Here is a 13,606-nt window from a genome sequence, read left to right on the forward strand (position 1 = left end):
CATGGTAATACATGTTCTTTTTATGAAGAGCATTATACTTGAAGCTTTGACCACTCCGAATCAACAAGTAATTCTAAATGTCTGAACTTGTGGGTGCTCAGTCTGAGGCACATGAAAGCTAGGTGCCTGATTGTTATTTTTATTCTAATCACGTTTTTCCCAGAAAGTACTCATCCTTGTCCCTAAGAATCTTGTGTTTCAGTGTTGTGTGTTAGCAAAATCTAAACCCTCAAAACGGAGCGTTGATACCCACTTGCTGGATAAATGAAATAGACCATATAGGTCATTCAATCAGTGAGCAAAATGAATCCCCTATCCCATAGAACAGCTGGAAACAGACCATCAAAGTGGAAACTTTGAGATAAAGTGAAGAGCTAAAGTGAAGTGCTGGCTTAGGTGTTTTGTGAACACTTTTGGTTAGAGGCGTTCTTTTCCTGTTTTTGTTTGTAAGCGTTTTGTAAGTTTAAACTTCCTTTTTTTTCTAAGAACGAACTTTCACGTGGCTTTACAGCAGTTTTGCAACACAGGAATTTGTCGTTTGGGTGTGATGCCTTGGCATACCTCTGCTTTAAAGAACCTGTGATTCTTGCTCTTTGATTATTAGCTCTGCTTCAAGGAGGCTGTGTCCCATCACTTAAGTTGGAACAATTATTTCTACTTCGTAAATCTGAAATGTCAGAGGAGCAGTGGTCTTTACCTGTCAGGATCAAAAAATTTAGTAGTTGAAGTCCATGAGACTGGTAACCAAAGGACACAATCTATTCCCCATGTAGAGCAGAGCAGCAGCAGACGCACAATATATATTTTGATCCTCAGATTTTTGTCATTGCCTATAATGCATTTGGCTTGGACAAGGAAGTCAAGGACCTAAATTCTTAGAAACTCAGTTATAAAACATTTTGGTTCTCAGTGGAGAAAAGAATCAGAGAGAACACCAGTCAGCCTACTCTTAAAAGCAGCTGGCGTGCTTCCTAAGTCACTTCTCTGAGGCCATAAACCATAGCTCAAAAAAGAAATAAAAATGCAGATATCTTAAAAAAGGTAAAATTATGGTTTATAATATTTGTAGAAGTTGCAGGTTCCTGTAGTCTAACCTCAGATAGCCTGTTATCTGATGAGGTTTGGGTGTGCTGAAGTATGTCCTTGTGAAGTATGTTATTCTGAAGACAGTGTATTGCTCTTGAACAGACGGAAGTACTGATATCTTTTGTCTCTGAACTATAGAAATTCCAGTTTAGTATTCCTTTGTTAATTGAAAAATGTGACAACAAGAGAGACAACTACTTGTAATCAAATAACCCTGTCATTTTCATAACTAAAGACCATTTAGTTTGTTGCTGACATAAGTCATCCTTTTTTATTTTTGTGTAAAGTTTACAGATACTAAGAGAAGTTGTAGCCTTTGGTATGTTTCTATGCAGAAAAGAGAAAGATTCGCCTTTTTCTGGTAGGTATGTGTCACCGTATTTGCAGGTTTCTGTGGTAAAATGAAGTTAAGCAGATCAGCAAAAGGACCCCTGATGGCAGGAAAGGAAGGAATTTTTGCACTCTGTTACCTGAAGTGTGCTGACAGGAGATCTTAAGATTTAGATTCCTCCCCTACCAGGTAACAAGGGTGGAATCAGCCTTTGCTTTTGCGTAAACTGGGGGCACAATCACTATACTACTGTTAAGTGCATTATTATAAATCCTGATGTTCTAAACTCACTGATAAAAAAAAGTAATAATGTTACTTATCAATGTAAGCTATGGTGGTTTAATGTTTTCCTGCAAGTTGAAGTTTTATAGATAAGAATCAGAGAAACGTATTGAAAGTCAACTTAGTCAGAATAGAGCATCAATGTTCTTCGGTCCAGAACTTGATAGTGCAACCTGATAAGAAATCATACAGCATTAAACAAATTCTGTGTATGTGAACTAGTGAGTGGGATCCAGCAAGGGAAAGAGATTACAAAAATGACTTGCAACAACTCTAACTTTAAAAAGGATGGCATAGTAAAATATATAATGTTAAAATGAAGCAGCAGTTTTAACAGTTTTTGTGATCAAATTGCCCTGGGTTCAGCAGCAGCAGTCATTTTTCTCCTTCTTAGGAGCTAGTACAGTGCTGTGTTTTGATCTTTTGGCCTGGGAACAGTGCTGATAACGCCGATGTTTTCAGTTGCTGCTCAAATGTTTGGTCTGACCAAGGACTTTCTGAGCCTCATGCTCTGCCAGGGAGGAGGGGAAGCTGGGAGGAAGCAGAGACAGGACACCTGACCCAAACTGACCAAAGAGGTATTCCATACCACAGCACGTCATGCCCAGGAGGTAACGGAGAGTTACCCCAGAAGGGCTGGGACTGCAGGGTTGGAGGAGGTATCGGTCGGTGCTCGGCTGGGGGGAGTGGGGCGAGTTATTGGTTGGCTGGTGTTGAGGTGTTGTATTCTTTCCTCTTGTTATTTCCTTTAGCATTATTATCATTGGTGGTAGCAGTAGTGATCTATGTTATACCTTAGTTACTAAACTGTTCTTTTCTCAACCCGTGGGAGTTGCATTCTTTTCGATTCTCCTCTCCGTCCCTCCAGGAGCAGGGGGAGGGCAAGAAGTGGGGGGGGAGTGAGTAAACGAGGTTTGTGGTTGGGTTTAAACCATGACACAAATGTAAATTTATTCAAGACAGTATAAGCTGTATACGCATCCCCTACTTGTGGAAGAGTTGTCTTATGTCTTTCTTCTACCGTTTCTCTTTGCTCTTCTAGATACAAATCACCAGTATGGCTGAAACCAGATTAGCCATTACAGGACTGAAATCTCCTACAAGTTAGTATCACAATGACTTCTTCTTCTTTGTTGCTCTGATTGAAGAGGTCGGACCAAGAGCCGGAATTTATACCTGGTCTCTGATTGGAGTATTTTGTTAGCAAAGTACCTTCTAAAGAACTGCTGGGTGTTTGTAAAACAGAGACGTCAGATGGAAGAGCCTTAATGAATTCAAGACAGCTGAGCAATGGAAAAGAACTCCCGACATTCTTACATTCTTTCTTTGTTTGTTATCATTGAACAGCTCATACACTGCCCCAGCAGAAAATCAGCAGTTTATTATCTACTTCAGGTAGTTTTCTAGCTAGACATGTGTTCTAGACTGCTTTAATCATAGTTATAGACTCCTTGTTTAATACTCATAATCTTCTAAGCTCCTCAGCACTAAAGATTTTGTGTTAAGATTTGTTGAGAACCTGTTTGTAAAGCAGCTTGAGAAAGAAGAAGAGGGTCAAAAGCAGTATATTCTCTTTTGCAAAAAAGCTGTAGTTGCACCATTCTAAGGTAGTGGTTGCAAATTACATCAGTATCTTAACTGACACTGTAGCTTTAATAATTTTAGCATGGATTCTCACAAGAAAAAATGCATAGAACTTAAGTAAGGGCTTTGCTATTAAAAGGGTCCGGTTTTAACTGTGATTGCTCCAAACAGTATCTTTCAGCCTCATGGCTTGTCTATTAGCATGGGGTTTTTACAAAATGATGTTATTTTGGAACACAGTTTGGATCTATGATTTTTCTCATTTTATGAGATTTTTGCAGCCTTTCCATCCTCAAGGGGCTTTCAGAAGATTGTAACAAATTCTCTTCTTCTGAGACTGGTGGCTGTGCATTGATTCATCATAGGTGCCAGTCTGTAGAAGGCCTGCCAGCTCAAGCTGGCATTTCTGGCCAAAGTTAGGAGTCAAAGCTATATCCAAAGGTTTCCAGTAGAAAACGATACTGAAGAGCTTGGGTCTTCTCCCTTTTCTGCAGTTGAAAACGGGAAGTGTTACTGGGATGGGGAAACCCATTCCAGGACCCCTTCCTGACTGAAGGCAAGCAGCCCATGTCTAAAAGAAGAAAACCTTTTACATACTTTCCTTTAGGATACGTGACTCAGCACAGTTTCTGAGCACCCACTGACAAAGGTTTGCAGCAGGTATGTTGTGTCTGCCTCTGTGTGTGTACACAAGCTGCCCTAGATTCAGTGCTTCTTACCAAGGGATTGCCGCTTTGAATGCACAGGAGTGAGCTCTTGCTTCCGTGATAAGGTGAGACCTGTCACAAAGGATTAGTTGTGTTAGGTATGAGGAAAGAAAAAGTATAATTGGGACATGGTAACTGTTTATGTAAGATCCATGATTTGGCAGTATCCATGGCAATTTTCATGGCATTCTCTGGATTTGAATGCAGGGAAGCAATGGCAGAAGGACTGTTACCGTCCTTGGAGGCCTATAGGAGCCCTGTGATGTCTTTTATGATCAATAAAATGCAGAAGCAGAAATTCTTGGGGCAAGAAGGTGACTATTTAGAAGACGAAGTGAAAATAAAATGATTGACTGTCACTTCTAGTGCCATATTGGCACCTTGACCTACAAATTGCTGGAGGCATGGGGAGCACACCAACAGTGTATCTTGCCATGCTCTTACACAGTTCTTTAGACTACAGGCAGTTGAGACAGATGGAATACAGGATTGTACAGACCCTTAATTTGACCTTACATTTGTTCACCACTTTATTTTCTTTTCAACCACAGAATTGCTTGGAGCTCCGAAATGATATGTAGATCAGCTTCAATATTGCTAGCAGAAGAAAGGCTAGTGGTATTACTTAGTAATTGTTGCCACAGAGTGTTTTCTACATTTCCAGCATTACCTGGAAGCAAAATAAAGCTTAAAGCAGTAATAGACGTACATGCTGTGAGGATATTTGTATGGATAATAAAGTTTTGCATTTATTGTACTGCTGCCACTCAAACATTTAGTAAAAGCATTTGGCAAATGCTAATGAATTTGTTCCCACAACAGAAGCACAGACATGACAGCCAATAGTTCTCAAATTTAAGTATCTAAAATTAGACACCAAAGTGTTTTTAGAACCCATAATAAAAATGATTGAAATTTTACAATTGTGGAATACTCAACTCTCTGCATGTGGCTTCATTGCTCATACAAAATATAAGCACTTGTGAAAGACATACGTTTTCTTCCACCAGCGTGGAAAGAAAAGCCTTGTCCTATGAAAGCTGATTGCCAAGCTCTCATTCATGTTCAGGGAGTCAGGATTTAGTTCCTTTGGTTTGGGAGGTGCTGTGTCACTGGGGCTGCCGCTAGGAGTTTTGAAACTGATTTCACTGGGAGTTTTGTAACTCACCTCTGAGGATTGGGCCATCGCTAGTTGTCCTGGGTTCAGCTCTGGTTGACTGCTCTGGTAAGTAGCTGTATATATGCTTATGTACAGCATATCAGTTTTCAGCCCTAGGGTCCACAGAAAGAGGAACAACACAGCAGCAACCAAGTTGACCATGCTTTTTGTCAACAAACAATTATAATGCAATAGAGGGGGACCACAAACTTGCTGAAATGGAGACTAGATAAACAAGGATGAAATGGAAAGTAGTTTAAACTCTCATAAGGATATGTACCTGAGACTAAGGAAAAATACCTCAGAAAAAGTTGTTTTCCACAGGGCTGTCAAGCAAAACACTTCTGAGAGGGAGGGAACAAGAGAGGAAGGGAGGAATTCAAGAGACGATCTCAAATCAGCCTTCTTGATCTCCACAGATAAGGATCAGGTTGTGTAAAGAAGAACTTGCATTTTAAAACATGAGCTTGGGAAAACTGCATGTTTCTTACTAGCTGCTCTTCTAGAGATATGCATGCTTTAAAAAGATCTTAAGAAATCTGGATTTATCTAGCACCAGAACCTTTTTGGTGTTCTCCCTCCTATTTCTTTTTTTAATATTTTTGACCCATCCTATTTGTACTCCTTATGAATCTCGGCCTTTTGGATAACTCTGCCACATGCAACTTTCTTCCCAGACTGAACTGAGCTGGGTAGGCAACATGCACAACAGCACAGCTGAAACTCTGCTTATGGCTGGAACGTGGAATGAGACTCGGTCCACAGAGTCACCGAGCTCTGAGTTTTCCCTGGGCGTGTTGGTGCTGCTGGCTTTCCTCATGGTGTTGCTTGCTTTGGTGACCATCCTTGGAAATGCCCTGGTGATCCTGGCTTTCATCATGGACAGAAACCTCAGGCATCGGAGTAACTATTACTTCCTCAATCTTGCTGTTTCTGACTTTGCAGTAGGTAAGTCACAGCAGTGGAGGCAGGTACTGCTTTTGTCCTGGGAATCTTAGGAGAAGCAGTGGGCTTTATTTTGTGGGTGGGTGGTTTCTTCTAAGAGAACTGTTTCCCAGGTGTATGTCTGGGGGGAGAGTAAGGAATAGTGGAAGCTGGATGAAGTGTTTTAACAGCCTATTATTTTTCAGAAAGAAATGCATCCTTTGTCAGGTAAATAGGTAATGTTTAACGTTATCACTTCAGGAAAAAATATTACTGTTTGTGAATACATTTAGAATACTAAAGAATGGGAGTTGTTTGTAAAGGGTCTTGACTAAAGTCTAGATAGTCAAACTGAATACAGCATACATTATCTGGCAGATCTTGCATACGTGGTTGATACCTTCTATTTCAAGATTTCTACTCTCATAAAATAATTACCTGAAATTTGTAATGAAATAGCAATGAATAGTAGTTTTAACCTTTTCGCTGTACACGCTCTATCTAGAGTCATGCTGTAGAAATATGTATTTTTATAGGTAAACAAAAATAACAAACCATTTCTAAGAATATTCCTCCTGAATGCTAAAATCTAGAATATAACCTTCTGCTTGAAAGAGACGGTGTTAGTTTCTCCATAGGTGCAGTGATTCTATTTCATTGCAAACAACACTGTTAACTCTTCAGCCTCACAAGTCTGCATTGGGACTGTGTGTGTAGTGTGATGACCTAGAAATTCATTAAAATGAGGTCATATCGGCACTTTCACAACAGTTGGGTTTAACAGCCTATATTGAGATATCCATGGGTGCGGGTCACTTGTGTATGTTTCCCACCGCTTGTTGTGTTCCCATAGATAATGTCCTATCAGCCCACCCCTGAAAAGTGGTTATGATCTAGAATTATGATAAGAAGAAATGTTAGGCTGCGTGTACTTTATTAACTGTGCAGATTTTGTCAGCCTTTTGATCTCATAGTTTTAGTCTGAAATTCGTATTGTGTTTCTAGAAAAGTTTATTCTGGAGCACTTTCAGACACCATATCATGCTTCTAAGAAGACAGAATAATGAAAATTAGATAATTTATTGTAGAAAGCAGTTAGTAAATTACATTGGGGAGAAAGATGGTTTTGTTTGTTTTACTTTCAGTAGTTAATACAGAATAGTTTTTACTTCAGCAGGTTAAAAAGTCAGCTGCTCTTTCCTTTAGCAAGTGATATAAGCAGAAGAAGTAATAATGATACACAATAAACACAATATGCCATTCAGAAAGGTATTAATTATGTTGCTGGTGCCTAGTTTGTAGTACAGTGTTCATTGGTTGCATGAGAATACAAAGCCTTCCACATGGCAGTTCCAGTCAGTATCATGCTTTTATCGGATACTACAGAAATGTCTTTATGTTTTCATGAGCACTGCTGCAGTGTTTACTGATGTGTGTGTTTTACTTCCACAGGTGTGTTCTGTATTCCTTTGTATATCCCTTATGCCCTGACAGGGACCTGGCACTTGGGAAGAGGCCTGTGCAAGACCTGGCTAGTTATGGACTATCTCCTGTGCTCAGCTTCAGTGTTTAACATCGTTCTGATCAGCTACGACCGTTTCCTGTCAGTTACAAAAGCTGTAAGAAGAGCTTTTCTAATTATTGGTTTATATATATTGCGATTTCTATTAAGCTCTGAGATTTCACAATTACCACTAGAAGCTAAATAGTCCTTCATGATTGTACCATTTTTTTTCTAGAGAAATGTTGATGTTTAAATGTTTTATTGGGATTTTGAGGTAGGACAATGTCTTGCCTATGATTTCAGTGTTTTCCTCCTGCTGCCTGGATTAGAAATGATTCAATTACACTACAAAGGAGGTGGGAAGGTCAAGGTAGGAAAGGGGCAGCAGGAGCGTGGAGAACTTGTGCTTTGGTCGTTAGAATAGTGGTAATGAAAACTAGGTTGAGTCAAGGATGCGCTTAGTCTTGGATAAATTCTAAAAGAAGAGGATACAGAGAGAGAGGCGGGATGGACTGACTGGAGAGCAGATGAGGATCTTCATTATCACAGGGGGTGATTGACATGTGCTGGTAACAAGCAGCTGGGTGGAAACTAATCCCTTTAAGCAAAAAGAAGAATGAACCAAAATACATGGAGAAGTGAGAGGTGCTTCTTGATTATTACCATTCTTCTGCTTAAGAAGGTACCTGAGGAATCCAGTGGTTAATATTATCATTCACCATTACTAAGGTCTACCTGATGTTTGGTCCAGGTGGAAGATGATCAACATCCTTTGCTTTTGATGAGTCTGCTAGCTCAAGTGACATGGGCTGTGTTAGTCTGGGAGGTTCTTGTTTGGCAAGTGCTGTTGCAATGCCTAATCTCTTTCTCTTCTTCACCACTGTTGTGGTTTTAGGGTTGATTGGGGTTTTTTTAAGCTGAACAATAAAGGATGAAAATCCCTGCATTTAAGAAACAACGATATTGAAAAATATTCATCAAATTGCAGGACTCAAAATGTGAGAAATGTAAATTGAAAAGACCTATGCAACACAACTCAGCTCCATGTTCTTACACACTGTTGCTAGTCTTTATTTACATGATCATATTATGCTTTTTCTGTTTGTGTAATTAGGATGGAGTGAATCCAGGACAGTGTAACATAGTGATGTTATCCAAAGAAAAGGTATCATGCTTCCTCACAGACTTGGGATCCACCTCTGCCTCTGCTGCAAACCAAGCTTGTGGCCAGGGGCCAGTCATTTCAGACTTAACTGTTCGTGAAGCTGTGCCAAGCTTCCTGTTTTCTGCCTACTAAACTGAAATACTTGTGCTCTTGCAAAGGGATGCAAATTAGCTGTTGCAGAACTGGGGTGGGCTCTGAGCTGATATAATGCTGTGAGATGTAGAGAAGTCTGAAACTTCAGGCTACAGGTGTTTAAAAGAGAGAATCTAAAATAATGTGTAAAACACTGCAGTAGTGCTCTGTTACTCACTGGTAAAATAGGGACAACGCTCCTCACGCTACATATGGCTATGAAGACACCATTCATTAATACTTGTATAGCACGTAGGTGCTTCTGTAACGAAGAGCAGTGGAAGCTGATGAGGAAGGTAGTGCTTCTGGGTTGGAGTAAAGCCTGGGATGACAAATGTTGAACAGTGTGGAGGAAATAAAATTGTCCAGCTTCTCATTTTCATCATCCTGTGCTCTGAAAGACGCAGGGGACCAAGAGCTACAAGTATGTATTGTACATAATCGCTGGGCTATGACAAGGGCAGTTTTAATTCTCATGTTTCCTAACAATAGATGCTTTTAACTCTTAGTATTTTTTCAAAGATAGATATTTACTGAAAGAGAGTGAAATAAATTAATGCAGGCTGGGTAGACACAAAAACATTGAGATTTCCATGAGCTGTTTACAAGGTAGTGTTTCAATAACACTTAAAGCTTACATGAAGAATTTTCTGCTATGGCAAGAGGAAGCAGTATCAAAAATTACATTGTCTACTGTTTGCAGTCTTACGTGCCACCCTGTTTACTTCTGGCAACCTGGCTTCTACTTTTGTCTGTTGAGGAAAGAAGTCCCACAGCTGCTTTCAGTCTGAGCCTGGGCATTTCATGAATCATAAACTGATTCTTTATTGCTACCTTACTGTAGTAATGATGAAAACAAGGCATATCCTTTCACACCTGGAAGCCAAATGGTAGTTTAGCCATCATAATTTCTGCTCCTCTGCAAACCTAAGTATTAATCAATCACAGAGCTACAGTATTTGATGAACAAGACTAATAGAATTTTTCAGGACCTTATGTAAGCGAAGATGATTTTTGGTGTCTGGAGAACTACAGAACAAATACTGTATTTGACTGAACCGCTTGTGTTTTTTTAAGATAGTTGTTCCAAAATGTTGTCTAAATAGAACATATCCTTTTCCTTCACAGGTATCTTACAGAGCCCAGCAGGGAATAACATCCAACCCTGTCATCAAGATGGTGGCCATCTGGGTCTTTGCCTTTCTCCTCTACTGCCCAGCAATCCTCTTCTGGGAGCCCGTGGCTGGACACAGCGTGGTACCGGCAGACCAGTGCCATGCCGAGTTCTTCAGCAACTGGCTCTTCCTCCTGTGTGCGTCCACCCTGGAGTTCTTCGTGCCACTGCTCTTGGTGACCTACTTCAACGTGCACATCTTCCACAACATCCAGAGGCGCCAGCGGGGCGGCAGCACCCAGGGCTGTGAGCATTCAAGGACCAGTAGCCTGTCCTGGAGATCCTGCCTTGTGCCAAGTCCAGGAGCATCTTCTCCTCCATCAGAAGCAGAGGACAGTAATTCTTCATTAACAAGGCCATGGAGAGCAGCAGTGGAGACTAACTGTTCATCTCCAACACAAACCAGCTCCACAGCTCTAAAAAAGGACTTTTCTGTTTCTTCCTGCTCAAGGTCTGGGTCAAAACTGCAGCAGGACAAGAGAATAGCGAAGTCGCTTGCCATAATTGTGTGTGTGTTTGCCATTTGCTGGGCCCCATACACTTTACTAATGATCATTCGTGGGGCCTGCCAAAGTGAGTGCATCCATAAGTCCCTGTATGAAATAACCTTTTGGCTTTTGTGGCTCAATTCCTCTCTGAATCCGTTTCTCTACCCTCTCTGTCATATGAGATTTCGAATGGCTTTCATGAAAATACTATGTCCCCAAAAGTTTGCAACATTGAGATCACCTAAGACACCTTCTTTTTAGAAAGTTAAAATAAATGGCTTACAGATAAGGTTCCTGTCTTATATAGTACTAGTTTCTCATACGCATCTTAAACAGAAGTAGAGAATAAACTTTTTTGTACTAATGGCATTGTTGAAGAGTGAGGCAGAGGTATGCATTTGCCCCCATTTTGCTAGTTTTCAGGTTATCATTTTTGTTTTTGATGGTATTAAGCCAGGTGAAAGACCATCCAGTGCTTGAAAAGAATAACAACTTTTGATGGATGTTCTTCGTGGTTTGTGGGTTTGAGGTACTTTTTGTTTTACTTTTTGTTGTTTTCAGTTTTTTTAATATAGAGCTGGTACTATGAAAGAATCATCTATTGATAACTCCATAGAGGTTCATTGGAAGGAGATACCAGTTTGTGTGTGTGTTGAGTTAAAATTTATATCCTATTTGTGAACCCAGCGCTCTCAGTGAAGAAGCAGTTCTGCTACATTTTTGGAAGGTTGTATAAATACTCACAGGAGCAGTATAATTTTGGTTTAAAAACTATTACAAAGACAAGATTGTGCCTGTAGTCATTATAATTCAAACAGTGTAATTCAAACATTATAATTCGAACAATATGCAAGTGAGTGAACTGCCTAATCTGGCATGCCTGTCCTTTTCTAATTTTAATATAGCCCACACCTGGTCTTGCAGGACACAGGACACCTAAGTTAGCAATTTTGGATGATTTTCAGAGAATGAAAGTTTCCACGGTGATGGCATTTTGAGATTGGTTATAATCTCAAAGGTCTTTTCCAACCTAGTTGATTTTAGGATTCTAAAAGCATGTGATTCTAAGATCGTCACAGGCATAAATGGTTGGTACTCTTTTCACCAGTACTGTCTCTTCCTGACAGTGGCTGCCTCTTTGGTCATGCTTAAATGATATTTAGTACTGTATTTGTGCACTATTTGATTACCTAGAAGATTGGCCTGGTTTGGACACATGATCACATTCCTGTTGGATTAGCAGAGCAAGCAATGCAGAGTTCATACTGGATTGATGATGTTGGCTGGCTGTGTGAGAATAGACGATACCCTTTTGGGTGTAAAGATTTGCAAGTGCAAAGGTACTCCATCAAAATGTCTGGAACAAGTTTGTGCTGGCAGGATGATTTTTATACTAGATCAGTTCTTTGTGTCCTGTTACTGTGGCATTATATGGATTTTCTCTGCTGCTGGACCAGTATAAAACTGGATTTTGTCTATTACTGATAGATGGTTTCTATCACTGCTTGAGAATGGGATTCACAGAGGTCTGAAAGCTGGTACAGAGGTGTCTTAAGCAGCTGTTAATAAAGAAAACAGTTGAATATGCGGTGCTGGAAGGAGTGCGCAGACGTGTTGGAAAAGCCAATGGAGCTTGATTATAAGCCATTCCATGTGCCAAAGTTTCTTACTTTGTGTTGAGTGTTGCAGCTCACCCAGAAGGCTTTAATGGATGTGTAAGTGGAAGTCACTGATTAACTTTTTTCCCTCTTTTATGTAATTTTCTTTCCTCTTTGTACATGTATAGAAATCTATTAAATATGTAAAGAGAAATCTGATGCACAGAAAAATGAACAGCAATAGTCAATTTAAACAGTGTTTTTTATCTAATTTGAAATTGGCTGCAGAAGTGTTACAAAAGCAGAGTACGTTTTTTGCAAGGACAATTCAAACACATGTAAGCAGCTTAATCATAGTGATGGCTTTGAGGAGCTAAAATAGCATTCTGTTCTGAGGTCTGGAACTGAAGACTTCTCTTAACAGTTTTCACACTGGTGGAAGATTGTCTTTCACCATTCATTTTCAATTAAACTTGCTTACCTCGCATGGATAGTGTTATGGATTGTGAGCCTGATTGCTAAGAGAAATACAGCTTCAAGAGGAAGTCATTGATTCAGTACAGCTGTTTTCACTGTCATGAGATAAGGTGCTGGCATAGATTTTGTAGTGTTTGTTTTAATGTGAGGCTTAAGAAACCCCAAACACACACAATTGTAATGTTTATAGAATAACTGGTGTACTAAATAAGCATCTGTTAAACAGTGAAACTGAAGGCAGGTCCAAAATGGGAAAGTATTTGAGCTGTCTGCTTTTCTGTTCCTGTGCCTTTTAGCATAAAAATTCAGTTTGCATTTTGTGTTGTTTACTTTGGAAAAATGGCCTACAAAATTATTGACAGACAAAATGTATCCACATTTTGCACTAATGGAAAACGACTTTGTCAGGGAGCACAATGTGAAGCAAATCCGAAACCACACATTGTGCTACTGGAGTAGTGAAGCTCCTCGAAATCGATGTTTTTGACGTTATGTATTGCACAGGCAGCATTCAAACTGTTTTGTCGCTCCATTCTTGTGTATTTCAAGAATTTGTTGTATTTTTCTAGTTGTTGAAAGTTTTGCTTAGTGCTCCTAGGGTAATTCAAGTACTTAGCTGCTGTGCTCACAGCATTAAAGCTGCCTTGGTCAAGGCAGCATCTTAATTCTTCTCCCTATCGGACATTTTACAGGGTTATGATAAGATATTTATTCAGCCTTTGTTCTTGGGCATACCTTTCATGCACTGACACAAAAGACTTTGCTTGCCAAGTCTTTCTAAGCCAAGTCTCTCTATCCACTCACACATCCATTTCACGCCTTTGAGTTTTCTTCTGTCTTTGCAGCTGTCCAATAAGTCTTGTAAATACATGGTGACAGTAGGCGTACGACTCTGAGGTTCAACTCAAACCACAACGGTGTTTTTCTAACTTGACCCTCTCAGGCCTTAAAAAAAGCAGCAAATAAAGCATACATGTTGAAAAACTTGTGGTATC

The 13,606-nt window shown here is 39.9% G+C and overlaps 1 protein-coding gene across 1 annotated transcript; it reads left to right on the top strand.

Moving 5' to 3' along the window:
• Positions 1-5,808: 5,808 nt before the first annotated feature.
• On the top strand, positions 5,809-11,070 carry LOC136009349 (histamine H3 receptor-like). Its single transcript, XM_065669348.1, has 3 exons — positions 5,809-6,097; positions 7,526-7,692; positions 10,003-11,070. The coding sequence occupies exons 1-3, from the start codon at positions 5,809-5,811 to the stop codon at positions 10,795-10,797; spliced, it is 1,251 nt and encodes a 416-aa protein (XP_065525420.1). The 3' UTR covers positions 10,798-11,070.
• The last annotated feature ends 2,536 nt before the right edge of the window (positions 11,071-13,606 follow it).

Source organism: Lathamus discolor, chromosome 2 (assembly GCF_037157495.1).
Source record: "Lathamus discolor isolate bLatDis1 chromosome 2, bLatDis1.hap1, whole genome shotgun sequence".
Classification (NCBI taxonomy): domain Eukaryota; kingdom Metazoa; phylum Chordata; class Aves; order Psittaciformes; family Psittacidae; genus Lathamus; species Lathamus discolor.